Source organism: Sminthopsis crassicaudata, chromosome 1 (assembly GCF_048593235.1).
Source record: "Sminthopsis crassicaudata isolate SCR6 chromosome 1, ASM4859323v1, whole genome shotgun sequence".
NCBI lineage: Eukaryota > Metazoa > Chordata > Mammalia > Dasyuromorphia > Dasyuridae > Sminthopsis > Sminthopsis crassicaudata.
The window spans coordinates 738,087,193-738,114,821 of NC_133617.1; the positions used below are offsets into that span (position 1 = coordinate 738,087,193).

Consider the following 27,629-nt stretch of genomic DNA (forward strand, 5'->3'; position numbering starts at 1 on the left):
TGAGAATTCAGCATTCCTTTTTGCAAACCCTAAATCTCTTCTGTTAGTCCATGTAGGTGAGAAGGTAAAGAGAAGGTACAGGGTCAAACTGAGAGATTAGAAGGCAGGTGGAGACTGAACTAATGTTTAGCCATATTCCTGGCCCTTTTGTGGACAGATAAGGCTGCCACAGACTCCAAAGGCCCTACACCTTTACAGATAAAACCGTTTTCTTTTTATGAAATTCTTTAAGATTTCAGCTGTTCACAGATTCTGACCTGGGGGTCCCCTCAATTTGAATGAATCAGTAAGACTTCACTGGATTCCTTTTTGCTTTTTTTCATCCTTCCCTTTCTCTGCTCACATGGTTGCCACCCTAGCTCATGCCCTCATCTAAGCCTCCATGTTTCCAATCTCTCCTCTCTCCGATATCTTCCTCCACATGGCTGCCAAAATAAGATTCCTAATCACATCTCTACTCCTGTCACTCCACAGCTCAAAAATCTTCTTTGCCTCTCTTTTGCCTCTAGGATCAAATGATAAACTCAAGCTGACATTAAAAACCCTCCACCTACCTTTCCAGACTCATTCATATTAGCCCCCTTCACTCAGGCCTGCTGGTGGTTTCCACCATTCCTGCTTGCTGTAGTCCACAGATATCTTCCATCCCACATGTCCAAATGAACTCATTACCATTCTCCCTAAGCCTTCCCTTTTCTATCATCACCCAGGGGACCACTGCCTCCTAGTTCTTCTAATTCCTCTCACAGCCTACGGATTATCCTGGATCTTCACTTCCCCACCTCCCTACCCCGGCCATATTCAGTCTGTTACCAAGAGCGGTCAACTTGACTTTGGTAATATCCTACAAATATATGACCAATCCTCTCCTCTGCTACTGCTACCATCTTGGTACAGGCCCTCATCATCTCACACATGGACCATTGCAATCGCCTGCTGGTTAGTCTACCTGTCACAAGTTGGACTCCAGTCCAACCACACTCAACTGCCAAAGAGATTTTCCTAATGCACAGTTGACTATGGCACCAGACCACCAAGTCAATAAAATCAAGTGTCTCCCTCCAACAATAGCAAGTGTAAAATGCTCCATTCAAAATCCTTTACAATCTGGTTACATTTTCAGTTTTCTTGCCCCCAGTCTCCGCCATGTACTTTGTAATCGGATCTCCTGGCAGTTTCTTACACAAGACCTTCCTCCTGCCTCCATACTTTCCCACCAGGTGGTCCCCAGACCTGAATGCTCTCCCTTTTCCACTCTGCCTCCTGGCTTCCCAGCTTCCTTCAAACCCCACCTTCTACAGGAAACCTTTCCCAACCCCCCTTAATGGTAATTTCTTCCCTTCCCTAATTATCTCCAATTTATCCAATCTACAATTTGTCTCAACAAATTGTCTCCCTTTTAGACGGTGAACTCGTTAAGACAGTCTTTTTGCCTTTCTTTTTATCCCCTGGAGGAAAGACTGGGGCTGATGGTTTTGCATAGCCGGCCTCATTTAAATCCAATTCACTTGCAAGTCAAGACATCCTTCCCCCCCCCCCCCCCCCCCTGCTCCCTTTGGTCCCTTTAGAGAACTAAGGATGAACAGCAACCACAACTTTTTTTAAATTATTAAATCTTTTTGTTTACAAAACATACTCATGGGTAATATTTCAACACTGACCCTTGCAAAGCCTTTGTGTTCCTAATTTCCTCCCCTTCCCCTAGATGGCAGGTAATCTAATGCATGTTAAATATGTTAAACTATATGTAAAAAATATATAATCACAACTGTTTGGCACAATGGTTGGCACATCTCTTTTCAATCATGTCCATCATGTCCATTTGATATTTTCTTGGCAGAGATACTGGAGTGCTTTGCCATTTCCTTCTCCAGCTCATTTTACAGATGAGGAAACTGAGGAAATCAGGACTGAGTGACTTGCCCAGGGTCACACAACTAGTAACTTTCTGAGGCAGGATGTGAACTCAGGAAAATCAGTCTTCCTGAAGCCCATCATTCGATCACTTCACTATTTAGACATAGTAGGTGCTTGAGAATTTGCTTATTTGGTGAGTGGTAAGATATCCCAAGCCTAATTAGGCTTTCCCACAGTAACCCTCTGATGTAAAAGTCATGATGCTAGGTGCTTCTCCACTGGGTTCCCCCAGGAGGGTTCCAGCTGACACCCTCCCCCAAAACCCAGGCCATTTCTGACAACCCTGGGAACACCAGAGGTCTATAAGAGGAAGGAAACGGGACTTGTGGAGATGGAGCTGTGGCAAGAGCAGGGAAGATGAGAGGCAGCTATGAACCTCTGGAATCCACACTAACTCTTAGTCATCTCTACCCCCCAGGATGGGGAAGGCTGGGGAGTAACACTAAACCGATTTCCTAATGTGGAAAACAAGTGACAAGCCGCAATTAGTGCTGCTTAAAAGGCAGGAGATTCCCTCTGGGCAAGCAGCCTGTGACCTTCAATTCCTCAGAGAAGTGAAAGCTGGCAGAAGGAAGGAAGCCAGTTATTCCTGCTGTCTGCACCCTACAAACAGCAGCAGGCTGCACCACAACTTGCCTGTGCTCGGAGCGCCAGCGACTCGCCCAGCTGCACCTCGGGCCCCAACATGGCAGGAAGACTGGGGGTCCCCCTGAAGCTGCTGCTGCTGCTGCTGCTGACCCTGGACGGCTTCCAGGCCCTGAGGATCTGCTCCTTCAATGTCAGGTCCTTTGGGGAAGCCAAGAAAAGCAACTCCAGGGCTATGGAAGTTATTGTGAAGGTAAGATCCACACCTGGGACTCCCCTGGTAGTCTGGCTGCTCTCCCAGGGAGCTCTCTGCCTCTAGGCTCAAGCTCCGGCTGAATTAAATTGTACAAGTGGGCTAAGTTCCAAATGAAATTAGCAAAAGCCAGGAGAGCCCTTTATCCAGCTTTCTATCATTGACACGCTAATTCTATGGCCCACAGGTAGGGCAGAGGGGTGGAGGTCTCCAGAATTTGGTGCTCACGGACCAGATTATCAGTCAGCAATGAACTGAGGAGAGGTCTATTCTCAACATTGTCCTTCTTAGATCGGAGTGTGGGAAGTCCTGAGGCAGACTCCAAAGCCAGGAGATTTAAGATTACTGACATTGTTAGAACAGAAATCTCCCTAAAATCAGGGGACCCCCATATCATTGCTGTATCACATCACAAGCAAACAATCATCCATCCAAGGCTGGAGGGAGACTCTGGGAAATGATTAGGAAGTTCTATGGATGGGAGGGAATTATTTAAACTTTAATAGTTACTAATCAGTTCAGTTAACTTGTATGAGTGTTTGGGATTGAGTTTTTAAGCACGGATTCTCAGATTTGGAAGGGACATCATTGGCCCTCTAGTCTCCCCTTTCACAAAGTTGGGTCTAGGAGGGCTAGTGTGGAGTAGAGAGAAGCATACTGGAACGGGAGCCAGGAGCTGTGTGGAGTTTGAATCCTGATACCCTCATTTATGTGCTGTGTGTCCCTGGGCAAATTGTTCAACTCTTCTCTACCTCAGTTTCCTTATTTGCAAAATGCTGGGATTGGGGTAGTTGGTCACTTTAAGTCCCTTCCAACTCCAGAGCAATGATCCTACGCCCTTGGGTTCTGATTGTGCTTTCGACATTTGGTCACCTTGGACAAACTGATTAACCTCTCGGAATCTCAGTTTCCTCATCTGAAAAATGGACTTAGAAAGAATGCTTAGAGAGGGCAGCCCCAGAGAGAGCTGGCTTCAGAGTGAGGATGATTTGAGTCCAGTTCTGCCCCGATCCATACTGACTATGTGAACCTGGGTCACTTAGTCTCTTGATACCCCTCTTTAAAAAGAGTATATCGGTACAAAGAGTATCATTACCAAGGAAATCAGAGACTGAGTCCTCAGTGGATACCTTGTTCTCATTGGCCCCAAAAGACAGAATAAGGAAAAAAAATCAGGGGAAATATATATTGAGGCTCAATGGCCCCAAAAGGTAAAATACAGAGGAAAGATCAGTGGAAATATTATTGAGGCTCAATAACAGTGAAAACTTCTGCCATGTTGGCTGCCCCAAAGTGGGGTGCGCTGCCTTAGGAACAGTTGATTCTCCTGCACTAGATATCTTCGAGCAAAGGTCCATTGGGACTTAAAGGTTGGACTAGAGGGCCAATGATGTCCCTTCCAAATCTGAGAATCCGTGCTTAAAAACTCAATCCCAAACACTCATACAAGTTAACTGAACTGATTAGTAACTATTAAAGTTTAAATAATTCCCTCCCATCCATAGAACTTCCTAATCATTTCCCAGAGTCTCCCTCCAACCTTGGATGGATGATTGTTTGCTTGTGATGTGATACAGCAATGATATGGGGGTCCCCTGATTTTAGGGAGATTTCTGTTCTAACAATGTCAGTAATCTTAAATCTCCTGGCTTTGGAGTCTGCCTCAGGACTTCCCACACTCCGATCTAAGAACGACAATGTTGTGAATAGACCTCTCCTCAGTTCATTGCTGACTCATAATCTGGTCAGTGAGCACCAAATTCTGGAGACCTCCACCCCTCTGCCCTACCTGTGGGCCATAGAATTAGCGTGTCAATGATAGAAAGCTGGATAAAGGGCTCTCCTGGCTTTTGCTAATTTCATTTGGAACTTAGCCCACTTGTACAATTACAATAAAACTTTGCCCCTTGACTAGGAAATGGGTTCAAGCCTGAAAATTCTTTCGAGACACTCGTGATACCGGTCTGTGACCCCAAACTTTTGGGGTCCCCTTCCCAACCTCAACACTGGGATGAAGATCTTTGCTTCTCCATCATTTTTTAGTCACTTTTCCTCCTGTCTGGGTGTAATTAGCTTAGATGCTCTTCTTCCAATTCTGCTCTTTTTGGGGGATAAGTCAGCAAAGTCAACTGAGCATTAACAGCAATTAAGATCATCTTCTTTCTCCCAGAGTTAAGACCTATTTAATCTTGGGCTTTGGGGCTGGGTCTGAGCCTGTTATCTAGCCAATTGATATTTTTTATGGTATAAGAGGCACAATCATGCTAGAAGTAAATAGGGAGGGATTCTATACAAGGAAAATATTTTCTTATTTCAAAATGTAAAGACCCCCATGTTAACTCGGTAATGGCTAAGGGAGGTATTGTGGGATAGGAGGCGGATTTGTAGCCAGAAGGGACCTTAGAGTTCATGAGTCCAACCTCATTTCAGAGGAAATGAGAAGTATTGAGTAATTTGCCTAAAGTAACTCAGGTGATGAGTAGCATTGTCCCACTTGCTTATTCATCACTCTAAAGATGCTAGCTGGGTTTGGAAGTTTTATTTTTTGTTTTGTTTTTTACATTTTTAAGTTTTACTGCTATTTTTTAAAATATCACTTTAATTTCTGAATATAGTTCCTCTCCCTTACCACTCAGTGAGTTATCCCTTACAACAAAAAGAGGGAAAAAATGGGCTGATGAAAAGTTCAGCAAAACTAACCAACATGTGAGTTGGGAATGATGTTCCATGTAACTATTTTTTCCCTGAGGCTACTTAATGACTACACAAGACAAAGAAAAACCTGAAACTGAAAATTGTGTAATTTCAATGTCCTGAAAGGGTGGAGAAAATGCTCTTCCCTTCTTTGCAGTGGAGGGGGAACCATGGAAAATTGCACAGAAGGGCAGCTAGGTGGTTCAGTGGATAGAGCACCAACCTGAAGTCAGGAGGAGAGGAGTTCAATCCTAGCCTCAGCTGTGTGACCCTGGGCAAGTCACTTAACCCCAATTGCCTCAGGGAAAAAATGATAGAGGTTTGTGTGTCCCAAGGATTCTCATGGAAGGAGGAGCCTTGGGACTCCCTGCCCAGGAAGCAAGACCTGTCACACAGCACTCCTTTGAGATTGATGATTCATGGGTTGCCCCTTGCCTACAAATCAAACTACGCCCAGTGTGTTTACTGGTGATTCATGGCCTTTTCCACCTTGAATGAGTTTGCTTTTGTAATGTGTCTGAAACAGCACGGGATGATGGAAAGAGAGAGAGCTGGGGAGTTTGGAGCCTGTTCCTAATGCCCGCTATCTATGGGGCCTTGGGATGGCTGAAAGACCATAGGATTTAGGGGTCAAGGTGTGTACGGTCAAACCTATGTGACATTGACCAAGTGACTTAACAAAAACAAATCGTAACACCTCAGGGTCCTCACTGGTAGAATGCAAGGGTTTGACTGGATGATTTCTCAAGGAGCCCCTCACCTCCATCATTCAGTGACTTTATGGTTTAAATTAAGTTCCTGAGAGCAGGGATCTCTGGGATGCCTTGTTCAGTACTACCTACTCTCCAGAAGAAAATTTTGACAAGTGACTCTCATGTGCTGGGCACTGTACTGGGTGCTGGGGACAAAGACTAAATAAAATAGTCTGCTCTCAAGGAGCTTACTTTCTACTTGGGCATGTTGGGAGAGGGGATGTGAAGAGTCAAGAGCACAGGGAAAATTGAGGAGGGAGAAAATGCCAATAGCGAGGGCTAAGAGTGGGGATCAGAGAAGGTTCCCTGGCAGGAAAAAAGACACTGGGTGGAGGAGGGGGAAAGAGGAAAGAGGGTACTCATGGCCTTGGAGGGGACACAGCTTGTGTGTATCAACCATGAACAGTCTGGTTCAGCTGGGATGTAAAGCACATGCAAGAGAACATCATGAAGTAAAAGTGGGAGCCAGATCACAGAAGCCATTAATGCTGAGGGGAAAGACTTTTGTCTGTTAGTCTATAGGCAATAGAGAGCTATGGAAGGTTTTATAGCTGCCTGGAGATATCAAGCTATGAGAAAAATGGCAAAGTTCCTTAGAATAAGTAGAACTTGACTAGGACAGAAGTATGTCCCTGAACTTTCCTGTTGGAGTTCTGCTCTAAAGGCAGTCAGGGTCCAGGGATGGGACTGAATCTGACCGCCTTTTCTCCCATGATCTTTCAAGCAGTCCTCCCTCACCCTCTGCTCTTGGAACTATGATTCGTGATGACGGTAACTAGTATTTGTACAGTATTTTAGGATTTGCAAGGTGTTTTACATACATCATCTCAATGGTCTTCACAACAATCCTGGGAGATGGATGGTTTTGCAGATGAGGAAACTGAGGCAGAGTTGAAGTTAAGTGTTTGAGGCAGTTTTTGAAGTAAGATCTCCCTGAGTGCTAGTGCAGTACCAAGGCTCAGATCCAATCCTGCTTCCTGCAGGAAGCCTAATTCTCTCCAGTGGTTAGTGCCCTGCCCCATCTTCGGAAGCCAGGAAAGAGATTAAGGATCTAACAGGAAAAAGCAGACGCATGAGGGGCGTGATGGGCAGATGAGGTAAGGTCATGGGTTACATCCACAGGAAGAATGTGAGCCATGGACAGTTCCCTGGCAGATAAGACCCAGAACAGGGGTCAGAGCCAGCACATCCCAGCTCACTGAAGCCAGTAATGGCTTCCATCCATGGGAGGGAGCAGATTTTTGCTGTTGCTGGCTTTAAAAATGAGACTCTCTTCCAGAGGCAAATAGGAGACAGCCCCAGTGAAGAGCTACTCAAGTGGAAAATGGCATTTGGTGATCAGGAGTGCATTTTACAATCACTAAAGTAATCCTTTCACAAGCAGGGACACAATGGCATATGGAGAGCAGAATGTGGGCTAGGGCTTCACAAGCTGAGGGCAGAATGCATCCTCTCACTCTGCCAGCTGGGGGATCATGGACAAGGAAACGAATATCTCTGAGTCTCCCTTTGTTCACCTCAAAAATGGGGATAATAAAACTTTAGTGCCTACCTCCCCCCAAGTTGTCATAAGACTCAAATGGCTTAGGACACATTAAAGCTTGTTGTCATTTCGATCATGTCCACTTATTCATGATCCCTTTGGGAGTTTTCTGGGTGGGAATGGTTTGTCATGTCCTTCTCCAGCTCATTTTACAGAGAAGGAAACTGAGGCAAACTGGATAATTTGTCCAGGGTCATAGAGCTAGTAAGTGTCTGAAGTCAGATTTGAACTCAGGAAGACTGCCATGTCTTCCTGCCTCCAGGCCCCACACTACCCATTATGTCACTGAGATGCACATAAAATAATTATTAAATTATTAAATTATTAAAATTAAAATATTGAAAAATTTCACCAATCCTTTTAGGATACTGTGCATGTGATATAGACATACCTACACACATAGATATTCACACTTCTGAGACAAAGTATATGTCAATATGCATATATAATATGTACACCTATGTATTTGTGTTGTGTGCTTACACGTGTGTTTATATATATGTAGATATAGTGCATTGTGTATTTACACATGTGCATGTGTGGATTGAAGTTTTTTGCAAATTTTAAATTACCGTGTAAACGTCTATTATTATTATTCCTACCAGAAAACCTGGAATAAGTGACATGAAATATTAATATAAACATACATAATATGTCCACCTATATAATTGTGTCGGCGTACTTACACATGTGTTTACATATATGTAGATCTAGTACACTGTGTGTTTATGCATCTGCATTGTGTATTGAAGTGATCTGAGAATTTTAAACTGCCATGTAAACATCTGTCATTATTATTCCTATCAAAAAACCTGAACAGGTGGTATGAAATGTTAATATAGCCATATATAATATGTACACCTATATATTGTGTCGGTGTACTTACACGTGTGTTTACATATGTGTAGACCTAATACACTGTGTATTTATACATGTGCATTGTGTATTGAAGTGATTTGAGACTTTTAAACCGCCATGTAAACATCTGTCATTATTCCTATGAGAAAATCCCAAACAGATGACATGACATGTTAATATATGGATATATAATATATACCCATGTAATTGTCTGTGTTTATGTATATGTAGATCTAGTACTCTGTGTATTTATACATGTGCATTGTGTATTGAAGTGATCTAAGAATTTTAAACTGCCATGTAAACATCTGTCATTATTCCTATCAGAAAATCTGGAACAGGTGACATGAAATATCAACAAAGGGAACGTATGGTTGAACACATTCATCAGTATTTGTCTCACACTGATCAGGAAACAGGGACAGAAATATGTGACACCAAGGACGTGTGTCCTGTTGCTGAGCCCTCCACACCTGGGATTTCTTTGGGTTAGGATGATGAGGACAATAAATGAGGCTCAAAAGGAAAGATGATTCAATGCTTTCTTCTCCTCCAAAGTAACCAAAGGGCGGGTCCCGTTAGCCAATTCATTCGCTACTCTATGCTGTGTTAAAACAAAGTCTTTATTGATAGTAAAGGGATAGACTGGCATTTGGCCTCTAGGTTGAGAAAGGCCAAACTTGCCTGAAAGGGCAGGGGACTCCAGAACAAAGTTGGCGGGCACAAGGAAAAACCAAGTGCAAGAAATAGAATTTTGGAAATTCATTTTATACATAATCAGGGCCATAAAACAAAGTTTGTTCTTCGGATATAGAGATGTTATCCAAGAAGTTCCAAAGAGATTTGTAAATAAGACAGGAATCTCTCCTAAGGATGTAAAATTCTATTAATCATTTGTGTCTCAGGTTATCTCCTTCAACCTGTCCCAAGACAGGAAATTCCTGTTAATCATTTGTATCTTGGGCTATCTCTTTTAACCTCACCAAGGAGAGCTCTCTCTAAAAACTCCAGCCCATAGCACAAAAAGAAGATGTGATGGCAATGCTAAGTGACTATTGGAAGCAGAAGGATTGACAGACATTTACAGCCTGATTTTTTGGCCTTCAGAAAATCCTAGAGTCAGTCTACCAGCAGACAAAAACGAAGTTTTGTTTCTTTGATGTAATCTCTTCCTTTATGCAGATAAGCATCAATGGAGGAAGCAATGGGGTCCAACCCCCTCATTTTATAGGTGAAAAGGCTTACCAGGTCAGAAGATGAGCATTAGTTAGAACCAGATACTTACATATTGCTGCTAGATTAATTTTTTCAAAAACATTGTTAGATACTTGTCAATTTTTTGATCAGGAACATCCAATGACTCCCTGTTACCCTAAGGCAATGTGACATAATACATAGAGAGCTGAGTTCATTCAGAAAAGCCTGAGTCTAGCTTCTGACAGATTTTTGGCCTTTAAACTCATAGTGATCTGAGCCAATAGTGTCCAACTCACATGGAAATAAGGGTCACTCAACTATACCCAGAAATTCCAGGGTGGAGTGGGAGGCATATATTGATTCATTTTTTAAAAATATAATCTTATCGTTGTTTAATTGTTTTTTTATTCACTTTGTTAAAAATGTCATTATTACATCTGAATCTGGTTTGAGCTGGACTTCCCTCTAAATAGTTCTTAAAGACTAGACGCTTCAGAGGAGGTGCCCACCTGCTTGAGTAGGAGTCTCTTCACTAGGGAGTTCTTGAACTCCATGGGTAATAACTCCATTTTGTTCTCAGAATCACAGTATTTCAGACTTGTCGATATTTCACACATGCGTGTGCCCATCATTTTATCAGTGTCACTTGTTAGGCTCTCTGGGATGAATAAACAGACTCAATTTCCCTTGTTGCCATGACCTAGCTAAAAAATACTGAACAGGTTTCCTCTGATGTCTTGCTTTTTGTTTTTGTTTTTGTTTTATCATAGATCATCATCCGCTGTGACATCATGCTTCTAATGGAGATCAAGGACTCCCAAAACATCATTTGTCCCACCTTGATGAAAATGCTGAATGGGTAAGAAAACACAAGTCTTCAGCCCCCTTTTATGCCAACAGACAAGGGCAAAAGAGAACTGAAAGAGGGAAGGAAGGACAGAAGCTGAAACACCTAGTCACATCTGCTCACATTTCCTAGAGCACTTATATCCCAAGGAAGAATCTTTACTAATACTTTATTTAAAATTTTTGCATCAATATTCATTAAGGATATTAGTCTATAATTTTCTTTTTCTGTTTTGACTCTTCCTGGTTTAGATATCAGCACCATATTTATGTCATAGAATGAATTTCACAGGACTCCTTCTTTATCTGTTTTTCCAAACCATTTATGTAGTATTGGAATTCATTGTTCTTTGAATATTTGATAGAATTCTCTCATGAATCCATCTGGCCCTAAAGATTTTTTTCTGAGGGAGTTCATTGACAGCTTGTTCAATTCTTTTGCTAAAGGTTTATTTAAGTACTTTGTTTCCTCTTTTGTTAATGTGGGTAATTTATATTTTTATATATTCATCCATTTCAATTAGATTGTCAGATTTGTTGGCATATAATTGGGCAAGATAGCTCCTAATTATAGGAAAGGCCTTTAGGAACCATTTAGAATGAATATGCAAAGGTTAAAATCACAAAATTGAAAATAAAGGAAGGAAAGATATGAGAAGTCCATTTATTGAAGAGTCAAGAGTTTCCTCTTAAGCTGTCTGGCACATTTAGCTTGAGTCTAAGACTCAATTTCCCCATTTGTAAAATGAGGCTAGATAGGCTTCAGCAAGAACATTCTAAGACTTTAGAATTCTTGAGAGGAGGAAGGAAGGGAGGGCTGAGAATAGTAAATTGGCCTTCTTAGCCCAAAGTTGAACTCTGCCTTCCTGAGAACCTGCCACCATCTTCAGCTTTCACCATTTTCCCCTTCTGGGTGCTATAGATCAGTCTCAGGGTGGAAGAGATAGGCAGCTGGGCAGGAGACTTCTTCATGTGCACTGCTAGATGACACAATTCTGCCTCATAGGACCAGATATTTACAGTCCAAAGGCCCCTTAGACACTAAGTCCAATGCTGCCATTTTATAGATGAAGAATCTGAAGGCCAGAGAATGGAAGGGACCAAGATCCCACAGACAGGATCATGGGTATAAAGGCACAGTGGGATCTTAGAGGCTTATTAACTCATCCCTTTTGTTTTATTGATAAGAAATATCAGTGATTTGTCCATAAGTAAGTGGCAGGACAGAGATTTTTAAGTCAGGGAGCTCTGATCCTAATTCAAAGTTTTCTATTATGTCCTAGCTGCCTCCTATGGCCTCCACTCTCCCTCAGATCCCCTAATTGGAAAATGTTTCCCATTCTCACTTGACAGAAGTCCAGAGGTGCTTGACACATGTTCTCACAAGTACATTACAATATCCTTTTAAAAGAAATTAGATTAATGAGTCATTTGCATACAAATCATCAAAATAAGACTGGGCTATTCTAGTTATTCAAAACAAGCCTAGCCTTACATAAACAGGAAGCTGGAGTTCAATCTACTATGACCAAGTTCTGGGTTTGGCTTTTTAAAAAAATGCTGAAAGCCCAAGTTCTGCATGGGCTGCCAAGGGGCCCAAAAGTTCCCCAAAATAGAACTCCGAAGTTCTCCAAGACTCCAGATTCTGCACACATAGAGAAGGGGACGACTGAGCTAGGATGCTACGCCCTGTTGGGGCCTTCCCAGGACTGAATCCTTCATTTCCTGGTAGAGAGTGAGAGTAGAAAATAGTCACTTTAATCTGAATTCTTACAACTTGGGGGAAAGTTGGTTCCAGCATGTATTTGGCAAACATGAATAAAACCAAAATCTCACAAGTTCAGGATAATAAGTAGAGGGAGCTAAGGGGATGGAGAAAGGACAGATGAAGCCCAGAAGGAAGAAGGCCAGTTTCCACTAAAAGAGTCTACAATGGTGATTATTTTCAGGCATTCATACAAAGCCACAAAATCCCAAAATTGGAAGGGATCTTAACGTCTTCCAACCACAACAAAAATGAACATTTTAATAGTACTTTAAGAGCTTGTAAAGCTCTTTCCATTTATTTTCTAAATATGTAGGATGATAACAACAGAAATCCCCTTCACAATACATCTGATAAGTGGCTGTCCAATTTGTTCTGAAAGACTTTCAATGAGAAGGAGCCCACCATCTCAGAGGTCACTTTGAGTATAATTCAGTGAGGAGTTTTTCTTGATAGGAAGCCTAAATCCCTCTTCCATATGGCAGAGACTCAAACCCTTCCTTACACTGTGGACTTAGGAACTGGAAGGGGCCATCTGTATCCAGAGACACTATGGAGACTGTATGTGGATCACAACGTAGTATTTTCATTTTTACTGTTGTTATTTGTTGCTTGTTTTTTTTTCCTCATTTTTTCCCCTTCTGACTTGATCTTTCTTGCACAGCATGATGGAGGTGGAAATATATTTAGAAGAATTGCACATTTTAACCTATGTTGAATTAGTTGCTATTCAAGGGAGGAGGGAGAAGGAAGGGAGGGAGAAAAATTTGGAACACAAGGTTCTTCAAGGATGAATGCTGATAATTATCTTTGCATGCATTTTGAAAAATAAAAAGCTATAATTATTAAAAATAATAATATTTTATTTCTCCTACTTACATGTAAAAACAATTAACATTTATTTAAAAAATTTTTGAGTTCCAAATTTTCTTTCTCCCTCCCTCATCTCCCCCCTCTCCCTGAAACAATAAGCAATTTAAGACATGCATTACTTAAAAAAAAAAAACCTGTAAATTTAATTTTTTCCTCAATAGTATTTTTTCTAGTTATCTGTGAAGATAGTTTTCAAAATTCATTTTTGTAAGATTTTGAGGTACAAATTTTTTCTCTCTCCCTCCCTTTTTCCCCTCTCCCCAAGACAGCAAGCAATCTGCTCTAGGTTAACTTGTAGTACTTTCAAGGAGAGAAGAGAGCACTAGGCCTAGAGTCAGACCTGGATTTGGATTCTTTCTTGATGCTCATTAGCAATCAGAAGAGTCATTTAATCACCTTACACCTCAGTCTCCTTACATGTACAATGGGAATAACATCTATAATATCTAACTCAAGAATCATCAATAGATTGCTATTTATACTTCTATGTGGACTCATTATCCCTCTTGTTATAATGTAACTATACATTATATTATATACAGTACATATACAGGATATAATGTATCTATAGGGATATTTTGTTCTCCAGCCCTAAGCAGACTGTTTTTGAGTCATTTTTCAGTCTGTCCGATTCTTTATGACCTCATTTGAGGTTTGCTTGGCAGACATACTGGAGGAGCTTGCCATTTCCTTCTCTTGCTCATTTTACAGACAAGGAAACTGAGGCAAACAGGATTAAGTGATTTACCCAGGGTCACATAGCTAGTAAGTGTTGGATATTCCTGACTTTAGGCCTGACATTCTATCCTTTATACTGCCTAGCTGCCCCACTTGTCACATAGATGCTTTTGTTAATAAATGACTTTTGGAAAGGATCTCAAAAACCATCCAGACCAGTTCCCTTAATTTACAAATGAGGAAACTGAGGTCATTAAGTGACTTATGCAGGAAATAAATATCAGAATGAGGACTTGAACTTCAGCCCCCTGAAAACCTTAAAGCACTATCATTATACATTGCTCTTGTGATTAAGTGTCAAGATCCCAGAAACCAGACTCAGAAAGGAGAAGCTAAAGAAAGAACAAAAGCACATAGTGGGTTTGCAGATGAGAAGACTAAAGACCCAAGATGGTGGGACAATGTTGACTTAGGAAGCTCATGGGAAATCTTTCTGTCTTCTAGGAAATCCCAAAAAGGCACCAAAGAGTACAACTGCATAATTAGTGACCGGCTGGGAAGAAATGCCTACAAGGAACAGTATGCTTTTTTCTATAGGTGAGCACAAATTTCAGTGGATCTGGGAGGTCAGTAATGTTAATGCTCTTCCTGTGTTGCTCATGTTCCCTTCTCAAGCTCTTAGCTGATACTCTTATCTATATTCTGTAATTCTCTCTTTGGGAGACTTGACCCAATAGGCTGAAGTACTTAGAGCAGGGGTTCTCAAACTACGGCCCATGGGCCAGATGCAGCTGGTAAGGATGTTTATGTGGGGGCAGCTAGGTGGCGCAGTGGATAGAGCACCAGCCTTGAAGTCAGGAGGACCAGAGTTCAAATCTGGTCTCAGACACTTAACACTTCCTAGCTGTGTGACCCTGGGCAAGTCACTTAACCCCAGCCTCAAAAAAAAAAAAAAAAAAAAAAAAAAAGAGGATGTTTATGTGGCCTGCCGGGTGTTGGCAAATGGGCTGAGGGGCAGAGACAGAGTGTGAGCTTTTGTTTTTACTATAGTCCAGCCCTCCCACAGTCTGAGGGACAGTGAACTGGCCCCCTATTTAAAAAGTTGGAGGACCATTGACTTAGAGAGAGTCCCTCAATCCCCTCACTTTACAGATGAGGAAACTGAGGCACAGGGAGCTCACATCATAGAAGTAGTAAATGACAGAATCAGGTCTTGAATGTAGGCCTTCTGCCTCCAAATCCAAGGTTCTTTCCAAGGCCTCCATCCTTTTAGATCTGTCTCTTAATATAGCACGGCTATCAATGACCATATATCTTTTTTTTCCTTTGACACTAGCTTTCAGTTAGAACCAGTTCTTATAGTTGCCATGGCAATTCACAAAAACTATCTTTAAAGGTATAGATGCATTTTGGGTGTACATTTGGCGAAGGCTTTACCTCCAATGAAATCCCAGGGTTTTCCAGGTATCACAGGAACCCATAACCCCATGTAGAAATGACTTTTTTTTTTTATAAAGCCTATCTCAGAGAGGTAGTGTAACACAATGGATAAAAAGCTGAACTCAAAAAGCCAGGAAAATATGGGAGGGGGAGGAAGTACCATCTCTGAAATTATGAATAAATAAAAATGTTGGTCAAATCATTTAACCTCTTGTGCCCCCAACCAAATGTTTAAGACTTTTAAGCTGCAGAGAGGGTGGATGACCTTCATTAGTAGAGGGTATTTCCTATAGTAGCAGTGAAATTACAGGTCCATTTGATTACTACACAACCCTCATCGCCTCTGCAAAATGAGCTAGAGATCACAACTAGCACTTGCACAATTTATGGTATTTGTTGGATTACATAATATTTATTGAGGTTGATCATAGTTTATGGAACAGCCTAACAGTTGGGTAGGTAGTTTGACCTTTGGCCTATTGGATTCAATTGACTATTTATTAAGTGTCTAGGACGTGCAAAGCACTGGGCTAGAAACAGGGATGCAAAGAAACACAACAATCCTCACCCTCAAGGAGCTTATCTTCTGCTGGAGTAAAATAGCATATACGTATCAAGTATGAGTAATATTGTGCAGAGAAAGTCAAAATGGGTAGAGCACAAGGCTCGGGAAAGTCCGGATCCCCTGAGCTGAACTTGGAGGGAAGCTGGAGATTCACATGTTTTAGTTTTGCCAAATCAGAAAGTTATAGGTGCTTTCCCCCAAAGAGGATATTAGTCCAAAGTCTTCGTGTCTTCAAAGTGATTTTTAAAAATTTTTTAAAATGGAAGTGGCTCACACCAGATTTCTGTTTCCTTTTTACTTTATTTAGGGTAAGTGTGGTATCTGTGAAGAAAAGCTATCATTATCATGACACCCAGGAAGGAGATGAAGATGTCTTTTCCCGAGAACCTTTTGTGGTCTGGTTCTACTCCCCTAAAACAGGTGAGTCAGCTAAGAGCACCAAATTTATTGGATCAGATGATCATAGAGCAAGGAGGGTCCTTAGAGATCAGAGCTCAACCCCTTCATTTTACAGATGAGGAAACTGAGGCTCAGAAGGAAGTAACTTGCCCTAAATATGCTCCCGACTCCTGACTCTAACCCTATGACTTCCCTAACTTGTAATGCATCCTTTGGTGTTAATTATAATTGTGCGTCATTGGAAGTGTCCAGATTGATGGGAATGATCTATGGCACCTCCTCTGTCCTCATATAGTACAACTTGTGCTTTCTCTAAGAGAATTCATCTGTCAATCAGCACCAAGAGAACTTGCAATTCACTTATTTTATCTTTCCATTTGACTATATGTGTGAACACATACACATATACATATATGTGTGTATATATTTATATATGTTTATGCATATATATACATATATACATATATGTACATATACATATACATATATATATATCTCCAACCTATAACTATGCTAAGGGAAAGGAGGAAAGAAGGCATTTTATAGCCCAATCACCTCTGGACCAACCCAGGCTGGGGTTCAAATTGAGGTAAAAGTGTCTTATACATACTAGGTGCTTATTAAATGGTGAATTGAATTCAAGATGCCAAAGGTCATAATCAAACTACCTGCATAACTCCTAGGCTGATCCTAGGCTAAGGAAACCATAATATTCTGGTCAGTAATAAGGGGGATGCTGTTTCCTTTTTATTCTGTTTCTATGACCTGGACAAGGGAGAGCTTGACTAAATCCCTGTTCTCTCCTATTCCAAAGCTGTCAGAGATTTTGTGATCATCCCTCTACATACGACACCTGAGACGTCTGTTCGAGAAATCGATGAGCTCTTTGATGTCTACATGGATGTAAAACGTCGATGGAAGCCTGAGGTTACTACCGTCTCTGTCACGGGCTTTAAATATTGATCAAGAGAGGCAACCCATAAACCATTGGAGTGACATAGTCAGGCCTGTGCTTATGAAATATCAATATGGCAGCTCTAGGGAAGATATAGGTTCAAAGATAGGAAATTTTGACCTTGAAAGCAGCTAGGTGAGTGGAGAGAAAGGAACAGATGCAAGAGAAGTGGGATGTGACCCACAACATTTGGCAATTGATTTGATAGGTTCAGGCAGAGAACGTGAAGAGCAAAGAATGATTCTGAAGTTGCAAACTTGGAGAACTGGAGAGATGGAGGTGCTCTTAATAGAAATGGAGAAGTTAGGGAGACAGGTGGATTCAGAGAGAAAGAGAATCAGCTCATTTTCTGTGCTGTAGAATGTCAGAATCATGTGAGAATGCATAAAGCTCCTTCCCCTTCTAGGGAGTGTTTGAGATGATGTATGAGGTTTCTTTCCTTTTTGTGATCACAGGCAACCTCTCTGAGCTCCTTTATATTAGATGAGAAAGTAATAGGAGGAGGTGGAAATCAGAAGAATTACTAGCAAATTGGGTAGAAGAGAAAGAAAATAGAAGAGAAGGTGGGGGTCATCAGGAAGAGAAGGAAACTTAATTTTGCAGTGTATACTGAAAGGCCGTTTCCAGCTACACTCACCATTTTGGGGGGAACAGTATGTCCAAGGCCAAGGTCTGATACTCCTTAGAAATCTGGGCAGGCAGCATAAGTGGAGCTCAAAGAAAGACAGAGAACAAAGCTTGTTCAAGTCTAAGGTGAGATTTCCTACTTGACAGCTTGGTAAGGAAAAGAATTTTCTCCTAAAGGGAGAAGGAAGTACCCTGAAAGTTTGACATTCAAACTTTCCTGACATGTGTTTTCTTTTTTTTTTTTTTTTTTCTTTTTCTTTTTTTTTCTCTGAGGCTAGGGTTGTGACTTGCCCAGGGTCACACAGCTAGGAAGTGTTAAGTGTCTGAGACCACATTTGAACTCTGGTCCTCCTGACTTCAGGGCTGGTGCTCTATCCACTGTGCCACCCAGCTGCCCCTTTTTTCTTTCCTTTTTTTTTTTTTTTTTTATTTACAAGATATACGCATGGGTCATTTTTCAACATTAACTTTTGCAAAAACTTCTCTTCCAATTTTTCCCCTCCTTTCCCCCTAGATGGCAAATAGACCGATACATGTTAAATATGTTAAAGTATAATGCATTTTTTTATAAAAGAAAACTCCTCTCAAAATGATAGAGAGGAGTCCCCAACCCAGTACAGTGAAATAGTAAGTATAATACTCCTGCTTGAAGGCAGAAAATATTTATCCTCATACATGATTACAAGGAATATGGGGGGACAGTATCAGCCACAAAAACTATCAGAGACTCTCCAAATAAAAGCAAAAAGGGGTTTATTGTGATCTCTTGAGAAAAGGCATCTCCCATCTGACAAGGCGTTTGTCAGTAAAAGGAGTGCAAAGTAAAAACTGCAAAATGCAAGATTAAATAACCTGAACAACAGAACTCCCATTTCTCCCATAGTTTGGGGGAGCCAGCTTGCATTCTAATCAGAAATCTAACCCAGAAATAAAAGAATAAATTGCTTTCAAAAGAGGTACTTAAATGCTAATTAAGAGGTGGTGGGAAACAGGAGGGGACAAACACCTTGCAACTTTTTTAGCTCTAGCTCTACTGGTTATTATAAAGTCTCAAGTCACAAGTAAGGTATAATTTAAGGCCGTATTCCCTTGAGAGGGTCTTCACTCAGTTAATTCCACACATGTGTATGTACTAGGTGAAGATCTGTCAGAGTTGTGTAGTCATTGTGTAGACCTGGGTGACATTGCATGAATGTGGAGGATGCCATGTAACTTTTTATAGATCTATGAGGCAATATAGAGACTTGTGTAGACCTGACATTGTGTAAATGTGGATGATGTGGGATAGCCGGTATTGTAGAGTTTATAGGCATTGTGTAAAGACAGGAAAGCACTGTGCGGATGTCGACAGTATCTTGTATGAGGGGCAGTGGGTAAGGTCGTATAGCGATGGGCGGCGTTATATAGATATTGGTATTATATAGTTTTGGATAGCTTTGTGTTGGTGTGGTGACACTGCAAACACGGGTGATTTTATGTAGGTATGGGTACTGTGTAGATGCCAGTAATATCGTATAATTATAAGTAGCATTACGATATAGAGGAGGGTGACATTGTATAGAGATTAGCATTATGATATAGAGGAGGGTGACATTGTATAGAGATAGGTGACACTTTATAGCCTTAATAATAGCTAATGCTTATCTGGTATTTACCATGTCCTAAACTCTTTACAATTATTATATTGTTTGATTTTCAGAAAAACCTTGGGAGGTGGGTGCTATTTTTACCTCCATTTTTACACAGGAGAGAAACTGAGGCTCAAGGAAGTTCGAAGTGTTAGCCCAAAGCTTGACTCACTACCCCACGCAACCTTTTCACGAGTGCTTGTCTTGACGTTTTTTGTCATCCACAATTCTGGTTCTTTGGAGGTGGAGACGCTCCATACAATCAGCCAGAAAGCACCAAGAAAAGAACAGTGTGAAAAAGATGGCCCCCGGTCTCAAGGAGAAGCTTTATGGCTGAGAGGGCTGGGCAGTGTTCCCCAAATGTTCTGGCCACTTCTCTCCTGCTTATTCCCTATTCAGTTCTTGAATCAGTTTTGTACACTAGAGCTGGAAGTGACCTTGGACACTATTTTATCCAGACCCTCATTTTTTCATTTGAGGAAACTGAGGCCCAAATGACTTGTGCAGGATTACCGAAGTATAATGAGAACTCAGGATCTGACTCCAAACGTAGCACTCTTTTCTCTATACTCAGGAATCTTGTCATAACTAGGACTAGTGGAGAATTTTAACTCTAATACAGGATATTCTTTTTTGTTGATTTTATATTTTTAAGGAAGAGAAAGAAATCCAGTTTCTGTGAGTATGGGGGAATCACAAAACTTCGGTTTTACTGTTGTGGGTTATAAGCAAAAACATCTGTAAAATCTTTGTATTTCTTGACTCAATAAGCTTGTATCTTTTAGAACTTCATCTTCATGGGAGACTTCAATGCTGGCTGTAGTTATGTCCCAAAGAAGTCCTGGAAGGAGATCCGACTTTGGATAGAACCCAACTTTATCTGGCTGATCGGTGATAATGTGGACACGACAGTCAAGGAAAGCACCAAGTGTGCCTATGACAGGTGAGAAGCTCCCTCCCCACCCCAGCCTAAACCACTCACAATTCCTGCTGATTGCAGCTCCCCCCAAAAAGGGCTCCCCTGTGCCCGGCTCATTTCTGAAAGGAAATCAGAGGGGATGCATGAAGGTTTAACACCTAACTAAGTAGTAAAGTCATCCAGATGAAAGACCAGCCATCCCAGAACCCTGAGTTGGCTCTGGGATTTATTCTAATTGACAACAAACTCACCTTCTGTGAGATTCCATTTTGCCCTATTTAGTTCAGAGAATAATTCTACCATTATTTTGTTTTTCTTACAAAGTTCTTAGAGTTCTTAGAGAGACTACTGCTTAGCAATCTGACCCCTCCCCAATGACTTTAGTCATCACCTCTGTTCAACTGACACCTGGATCTATATGGCAGCATCAAGGAGAAGCTGGGTGGGATAGTGGAAAAATCATGGGGTTGAGGTCAGAGAACCTGGACAGAATCCCAGATCTGCCTCTATAGAAGAAGGAAGGAAGGAAGGGAAAGAAGGAAAAAAAGGAGGGAAGGAAGGAAAGAAAGAGAGAGAGAGAGAGACAGAGAGAGAGAGGGAGGGAGGGAGGAAAGAAGGGAGGGAGGGAGAGATACTTCAAAGGGAAGACTACACCTGGCCTTCATTTGAAGCTCCTCTAGTCAAAAGGCCAAAGGAACATAGATGGAGAGTTGGGAGGAACTTTGGACACCATGTGCTTCAACCCTCTCATTTTACAGAAGACAAGACATCAGCCCAGGGATGTTGAGACCCTGGATATCTTAGAATCAGCAGGAGTCAGGATAAGCAAAAGTCTTTATTCCTGGCCTTTTGGGGTCGCCATCAGGGGATTAGTTCTAGCAATCTCCATACCTCCTTCCTCTTTCACCACCTCCAAGAGAGAATGACTCTGCCAGTCCTACTCCACCCTCTTATCTCTCTCTTTTCCTTCTTTGTCCACACCCATGATGGAGCCAGCACAGAATAGTTGGGGAGGGTCATTCTCCAAGCATATGTTAATAGAGAATTGTCCAATTGGTAATTAGCCCTAGGTTACCTTGCCCCTGCTCAGTTCTAGACCTTTACATCTCCCGCTTTCTTTTGTTTTAGAACATAGGTGGTCATGCCATCCCTGACTTCTCAGGGAGGTGAGAACCCCAAAAAGGAGGTGATCACACCCTCCCTGACTTCTCAGGAATGGAGGTGAAAACACCAAAAAGGAGGTGATCACGTCCCCCCTCCCCCGACTATTCAGGAAGGGAGGTGAAAAGCACCAAAGGGAAGTGGGGATTGCTAGCGGGTTTCTGGGCTGAAGGGTCTTATCAGAGACAGGTATGCATAAACCCATCAGCATGGGAGGTGTTACACAAGCACATAGCAATAATGCACAGGCTATTAGTGATGACTCTCCCCACAGTCAGTGCAGGCTCAATGAGATGTAACAAACATGAATTGTACATGCAAGTAGTGATATAACAAACAATATAAATCAACAGAGTTATATAAAAGATTTAAAGAAGTCCTAGAAGGAGGGTATGTAAACATCAGTCACACATACACCTTCTTCAGCAGCCAAGAGATAGTCCAAAACCAATCTATTGTCCATTGCTTCACGTGTCAGGGAATCTAATGATCCCCACAAGTTTTTGAAGTCCTGCAACAGTCTTATGTCTCAGAGAATCCAATGATTCCTGAGGGCTTTCAAGTCGTACAACAGTCTTATCATGTCTCAGAGAATCCAATGATTCCTGAGGGTTTTCAAGTCCTGCAACAATCTTATCACATCTCAGAGAATCCAATGATTCCTGAGGGTTTTCAAGTCCTACAACAATCTTATCATGTCCCAGACAATCCAATGATTCCTGAGGGTTTAGAAGTTCTACAATAACATTATCATGTCTCAGAGAATCCAATGATTCCTGAGGGTTTTCAAGTCCTACAACAATCTTATCATGTCCCAGAGAATCCAATGATTCCTGAGGGTTTTCAAGTTCAATAATTTTTGATGTCCATGAGTCAAATGCCATAACTGCCATGCTCTTTCAGTGGTGGGCACAGTCAGCAACAGAACCACCCCATGTTTCTTGGGTCTTCTCTTTCGTTTCAAGGGTCTGTTCTGTCTGTCTCTGATGGACAAGGCGAATATGGCTCGTTGGCATCCATCTGATTCCTTCTCCATCTGTAGAGATACAAGCAAACCCTCTCCCCCAGCAGATAACCTATCTGTCCCTTCCATTCACCACTTTCTGGGTCTCTCCACATGACCTGGTGATTATCTAAGGACAGTAGAGCTGCTCGCACTGGACACTGTCCTTCCGGTGAGTTATAAAACCTGTCTGCCGGAGCTAGTGCATCTTTGTCAAAAATTTAAAAATTAATGGTATAGAGAATTAAATTTAGAAGTTCTCTAGGGTTACCGGTGGCTCCCCCTTTCTTTTGTTTTTGGAGGAGTGACTTAATGTCTCTGTTTCTTCTCTCTACTATTGCCTGACCTTGAGGATTAAAGGGTATGCCAGTGGTGTGTAAAATCTTATACTGTGCACAAAAGTGTGCAAAATGTTTAGAAGTATATGCAGGTTCATTGCCTGTTTTTATTGCTTGTGGCACACCCATAATTGCAAATGCTTGTATAAGGAATTCAGTGACCAGTCGGGCTATCTCTTTTGCTGATGGTATTGCAAAAGTGAATCCTGAAAAGGTGTCTACCACAATGTGGATAAAAGATAGACGACCAAAAGATTTATAATGGTCACATCGAGTCTCAAATCAATCCACACCTCCTTCCTCTCTCACCACAGCCAAGAGAGAATGATCCTGCCTGTCTTACTCCTTTCTCTCATCCCTCTCTTTTCCTTCTTTGTCCACACCCACGGATTGAGCCAGCACAGAATAGTTGGGGAGGGTCATTCTCCAAGCATATGTTAATAGAGAATTGTCCAATGGGTAATTAGCCTTAAGTGCATCTGTTCAGTTCTAGCCCTTTACACAGGGAGATTCATTGTCCTTCCCAAAAGTTATATAGGTATTGATAGTAGCAGGATTTGAATCTACATCCTCTGACACCAAAGTCTGTGTTCTTTCTATTGTATCTCTGAATCAATTTGGAACCTTTTAAATGGAGAGGTGGGTCCTGCAGAATATTTCCCAAATCAGTCCATATCCATCAGGGATTTGAAGAAAGGTCCTTTCCTGTACATGAACAGAAAGCCACCTCCTCCAGACAATCCATGGGACGCCACCTGTCCTGGTCAGAGGAAATAATATTCTAATAGCTATGAGGTATCAGTTGTTAAGGGCAGCTAAATGGCTCCATTCGCTGGGCCTGGATTCAGGAAGTTTCATCTTCCTGGGTTCCTTCTGGCTGTGTGGCCCTGGGCAGGTTCTTGTTTGCCTCATTTGCCTCAATTACCTTATCTGTAAAATGAGTTGGAGAAGATAATAGTAAACCAAGAAAACCCCAAATGGAGTCACAGAGTCAGACATGATTGAAAAATAAGTGAATAATATCATTTGATCATTACACCATAGCCAAGTTTGGGATAGGACCATCAAAGACATCTTTTTAATATATATATATTAAAGCTTTTTATTTACAAGACATATGCATGAGTAATTTTCCAGCATTGACAATTGCAAAACCTTCTGTTCCAAATTTTCTCCTCTTTCCCCCCACCTCCTCCCCTAGATGGCAGGTAGTCCCATACATGTTAAATATGTTAAAGTATATATTAAATCTAATATATGTATACATAGTTATATAGTTACCTTGCTGCATGAGAAAAATCAGATCCAGAAGGAAAGAAAACCAAATGCAAGCAAACAGCAACAGAAAGAGTGAGAATGCTAGGTTATGATCTACATTCAGTTCCCACATCCTCTCTCTGAGTGTAGATGTCTCTGTCATCACTGAACAATTGGAACTGGTCACCAAAGACATCTTAAAACAGTCCTTGGAGTTCATCTTTCAGTCAGGAAGTCTGGGTTTCTTTGGGCCCTGGCTGCTTTCACATCTGCAGACCAGTTCACAGAAACACAAAGTGCAGAGCATCAAAATCCCCAGGCCCGAGGGTCTACTTCATCCCAGGAGGTCCGCCACTATCAGCTAAGTGTGTAGCTCTGCATATTTGCAAAGAGCTCACTCTAGTTTCTCTTGTTCTGAAGTTTGGAATTTGTTTCTGTTTTATGAAGCTCCTTGGTTCCCCTCAGGATGTCCAGGGAATTTCCTTTGCAGAAGTAGTCACTGTGGGAAGGCAGCATCTGCTGATAGGGAAAAGAGAAGTCTCACCAGCTCCTCCAACCCTCATGAGAGGAAGCGTCCCTAGCCTTGGAGCAGCTATTTCAAAACCAAAAGTCATGAAGGCTGAATTTCCTCCTTGCCCAAAGTTCCTCTCATTAAACCCAGCTGTGTCCCCATTCCAACCCGCTGGCAGGAGCAAAGACAGACCTATAAATATCCAATCAAGACTCTAATCCAGAGACTGACTCAGTGATGTTTTCCTCCCTTGTCCTAGGATTGTGGTCCATGGCCAGAAGATAAACAATTCCATTGTTCCAGATTCTGCCAAGACCTTTAACTTCAATAAAGTCTACCAGTTGACTGAAGAGGAGGTAAATCTGCCCTCTTGCATTTTCTCTAGAGATCCTGAGTTTGTTCCCATGCACTCTCACTTCTGAGGGTGCTGGGAAAACATTTGAAGGTGGAGATCTTTCCATCCCGGAGTTGTTGTTTAGAACTTGGGTCACCTGTTCTGCCTGGGCTTCCATCTTGTTTTCTGTGAAAGAAGAGGTTGAAACAGGTGGCCTCAGAAGGTCCTTCCTTCCTCTGAATCTGTAATTAGCTGGACGTCCCATGGAATCAGGGAGGACAGCCATCTTTGGCCCTTGGCACAAGGGATTGGCAATAAATGTTGGCCAAGATGGACCAAGAGTCTGTTCTAGTATTTCTAAAACTTGGCGGATTTCTCAAATTCTGAATTTATTTGGATCTAGAAAAACTCATCTTCTTGAACTAAAATCTGGCCTCAGACACTTACCAGCTGTATAACAAGTCACATCGTCCCATTTACCTCAGTTTCCTCATCTGTAAAATGAGCTGGAGAAGCAAAATACAAACTACTCCAGTGTCTTTGCCAGGAAAGCCCCCAGTTGTGATGACACAACAAAGAGTTGGACATGTCTGAAGTGACTTAACAACCACAAATAACAGGCCACTTTCTCTCTCTGAGCTTCGGCTCCTTCATAACTACAAAAGGAGTAGTAGAGGATGGATACAGTTCCATCTGAGAGTCTGTGACTTATTGATTCTTTTCTTTTCTTAGGCTCTGGATATCAGTGATCACTTTCCTGTGGAGTTTGAACTGCAGCCTGGGGGAAGCTTCACTAACCTTGTCAGATCATTTGCTCCCCAAAAAAAGAGAGGAAGGAAAAAGTCACAGCGTGGCTAGAAGCAGATTCTTATAACTCCCTCCTTTTATTTTCCTTTTTAATAACAAAAAAGCACCATGGAAACCATCCAACCCATTTACACCAGTTTGACCGTGTTCCATTGAGGGAAAGGGGGCTTGATTAAAGCCAAAAGAAAATGGATTAAACCTTAGCTCTGAGACTTTTTACCCGTGTGACCCAACTGTACCTCCTTGTCCTCAGTTTCCTCCTCTGTATAATGAGAGAATTGGGCCAAGGTGACACCTGAGATCCCTTCCAGCTCTAGATCTAAGAACCTAGTAGTGCAAAAGTGTTCATAACCTCTGACCCAGTCCACTGTGACAAAAACAAAGCTCCCTTGCAAACCAAAATATTTATAGCAGTATTTTTTTTATGGCAACAAATAAGTGGAAATCAAGTAGGGAATGGCTGAACCAATTGTGGTTAAGTCAATGCAGTAGAATATTATTTAGTACAAAATGACAGATAACATTAAATTCAGAGAAACCCGGGAAGATTTGCCTCAACTGATGCAGAAGGAAATAAGAAGCGAAAACCAGTCAATGACAACGGTATTAAAGAAAAGATTTCTCAAAGGACAACAAATTTTTGAGTAACTGAAAAACCAATAATGGTCCTGGACACTGGATAATAAAGAGTGGGTATTTAAGGGCTGGATGTTTCCCACATTATCAGAGGAGATCACTCTATCAGTTGTTTTTGCTTAATTGAGTTTCTTTGTTCATTCAGGTCAATTTAACAAGCATTTCTATGTGTGCCATATTCTGGGGATATGAAATCAAAATGAGACGATCCCTCAAAAAGCTTTGCTGTTGAGCTCATATTCTTTGTCATCCAGTGTTTGATTGAGGTTGGGATCAGGGAGGAAGGTCAGGAAACCCAAGGGGATAAAGTATATCCAGCAAAGATTGTGATTTAGAAACTAAAAGCTTTGTCTGGATGCAGATTGAAGAATACTATTTTCATTGTTTTTGTTGTTTTTTTCTTTCTTGTGGTCTTTTTCCTTTTTTGGATTCATCTTTTACACCGTGACTAATGTGAAAATATGATTAATATGATTACATACTGTATAATCTTTATCAAATTGCTTGCTGTCTTAGGGAGCAGAGGGAGGGAAGGAGAAAAATTTGAAATTCAAAATGTTATAAAACTGTATGTTATGTATGGGACTACCTGCCATCTAGAGAAGGGGGTGGGGGAAAGGAAGGGAAAAGTTGGAACAGAAGGTTTTGCAAGGGTCAGGGATGAAAAATTACCCATGCATATGTTTTGTATATAAAAATCTATAATAAAAAAATAAAATTAAAACAGTGAATGTTAAAAATATCTTTACATGAAATTAGAAAACATTAAATGCTATTATATTGGAAAATTTTTTAAATGATGATCAGGATACTCTTAGAAAAACTTGGACTTACATGAATTGATACAAAGTGAAATGAAAGAACCAAGAGAAGATTGTACATCGTAATAGCAATATTGATCAATGATTAATAGTGAATGACTTTACTATTCTCAGCAAGACAATTCTGAGGCAGTGATGATGAAATATGAAATCCATCTCCAGAGAACAAACTGATGGAGTCTGAATACAAATTGAAGCATACTTATTTTTTTTATTCTTTATTTTTCTTGGCTTTTTTGAGGGGGTCATCTGTGTTTTCTTTCACAA

The 27,629-nt window shown here is 41.3% G+C and overlaps 1 protein-coding gene across 2 annotated transcripts; it reads left to right on the forward strand.

The window, feature by feature from the left end:
• The first annotated feature begins 2,440 nt into the window (after positions 1-2,440).
• Positions 2,441-27,281, forward strand: LOC141551975 (deoxyribonuclease gamma-like). Of its 2 annotated transcripts, XM_074284273.1 has the most exons (8): positions 2,441-2,755; positions 10,570-10,658; positions 14,466-14,558; positions 16,274-16,386; positions 17,180-17,292; positions 20,361-20,518; positions 25,024-25,120; positions 25,831-27,281. In XM_074284273.1, the coding sequence occupies exons 1-8, from the start codon at positions 2,603-2,605 to the stop codon at positions 25,954-25,956; spliced, it is 942 nt and encodes a 313-aa protein (XP_074140374.1). In that variant the 5' UTR covers positions 2,441-2,602; the 3' UTR covers positions 25,957-27,281. The 2 variants fall into 2 exon arrangements, with proteins under 2 accessions (XP_074140374.1, XP_074140376.1); XM_074284275.1 differs by lacking the exon at positions 14,466-14,558 and having other exon boundaries at positions 2,442-2,755.
• Positions 27,282-27,629: the final 348 nt, after the last annotated feature.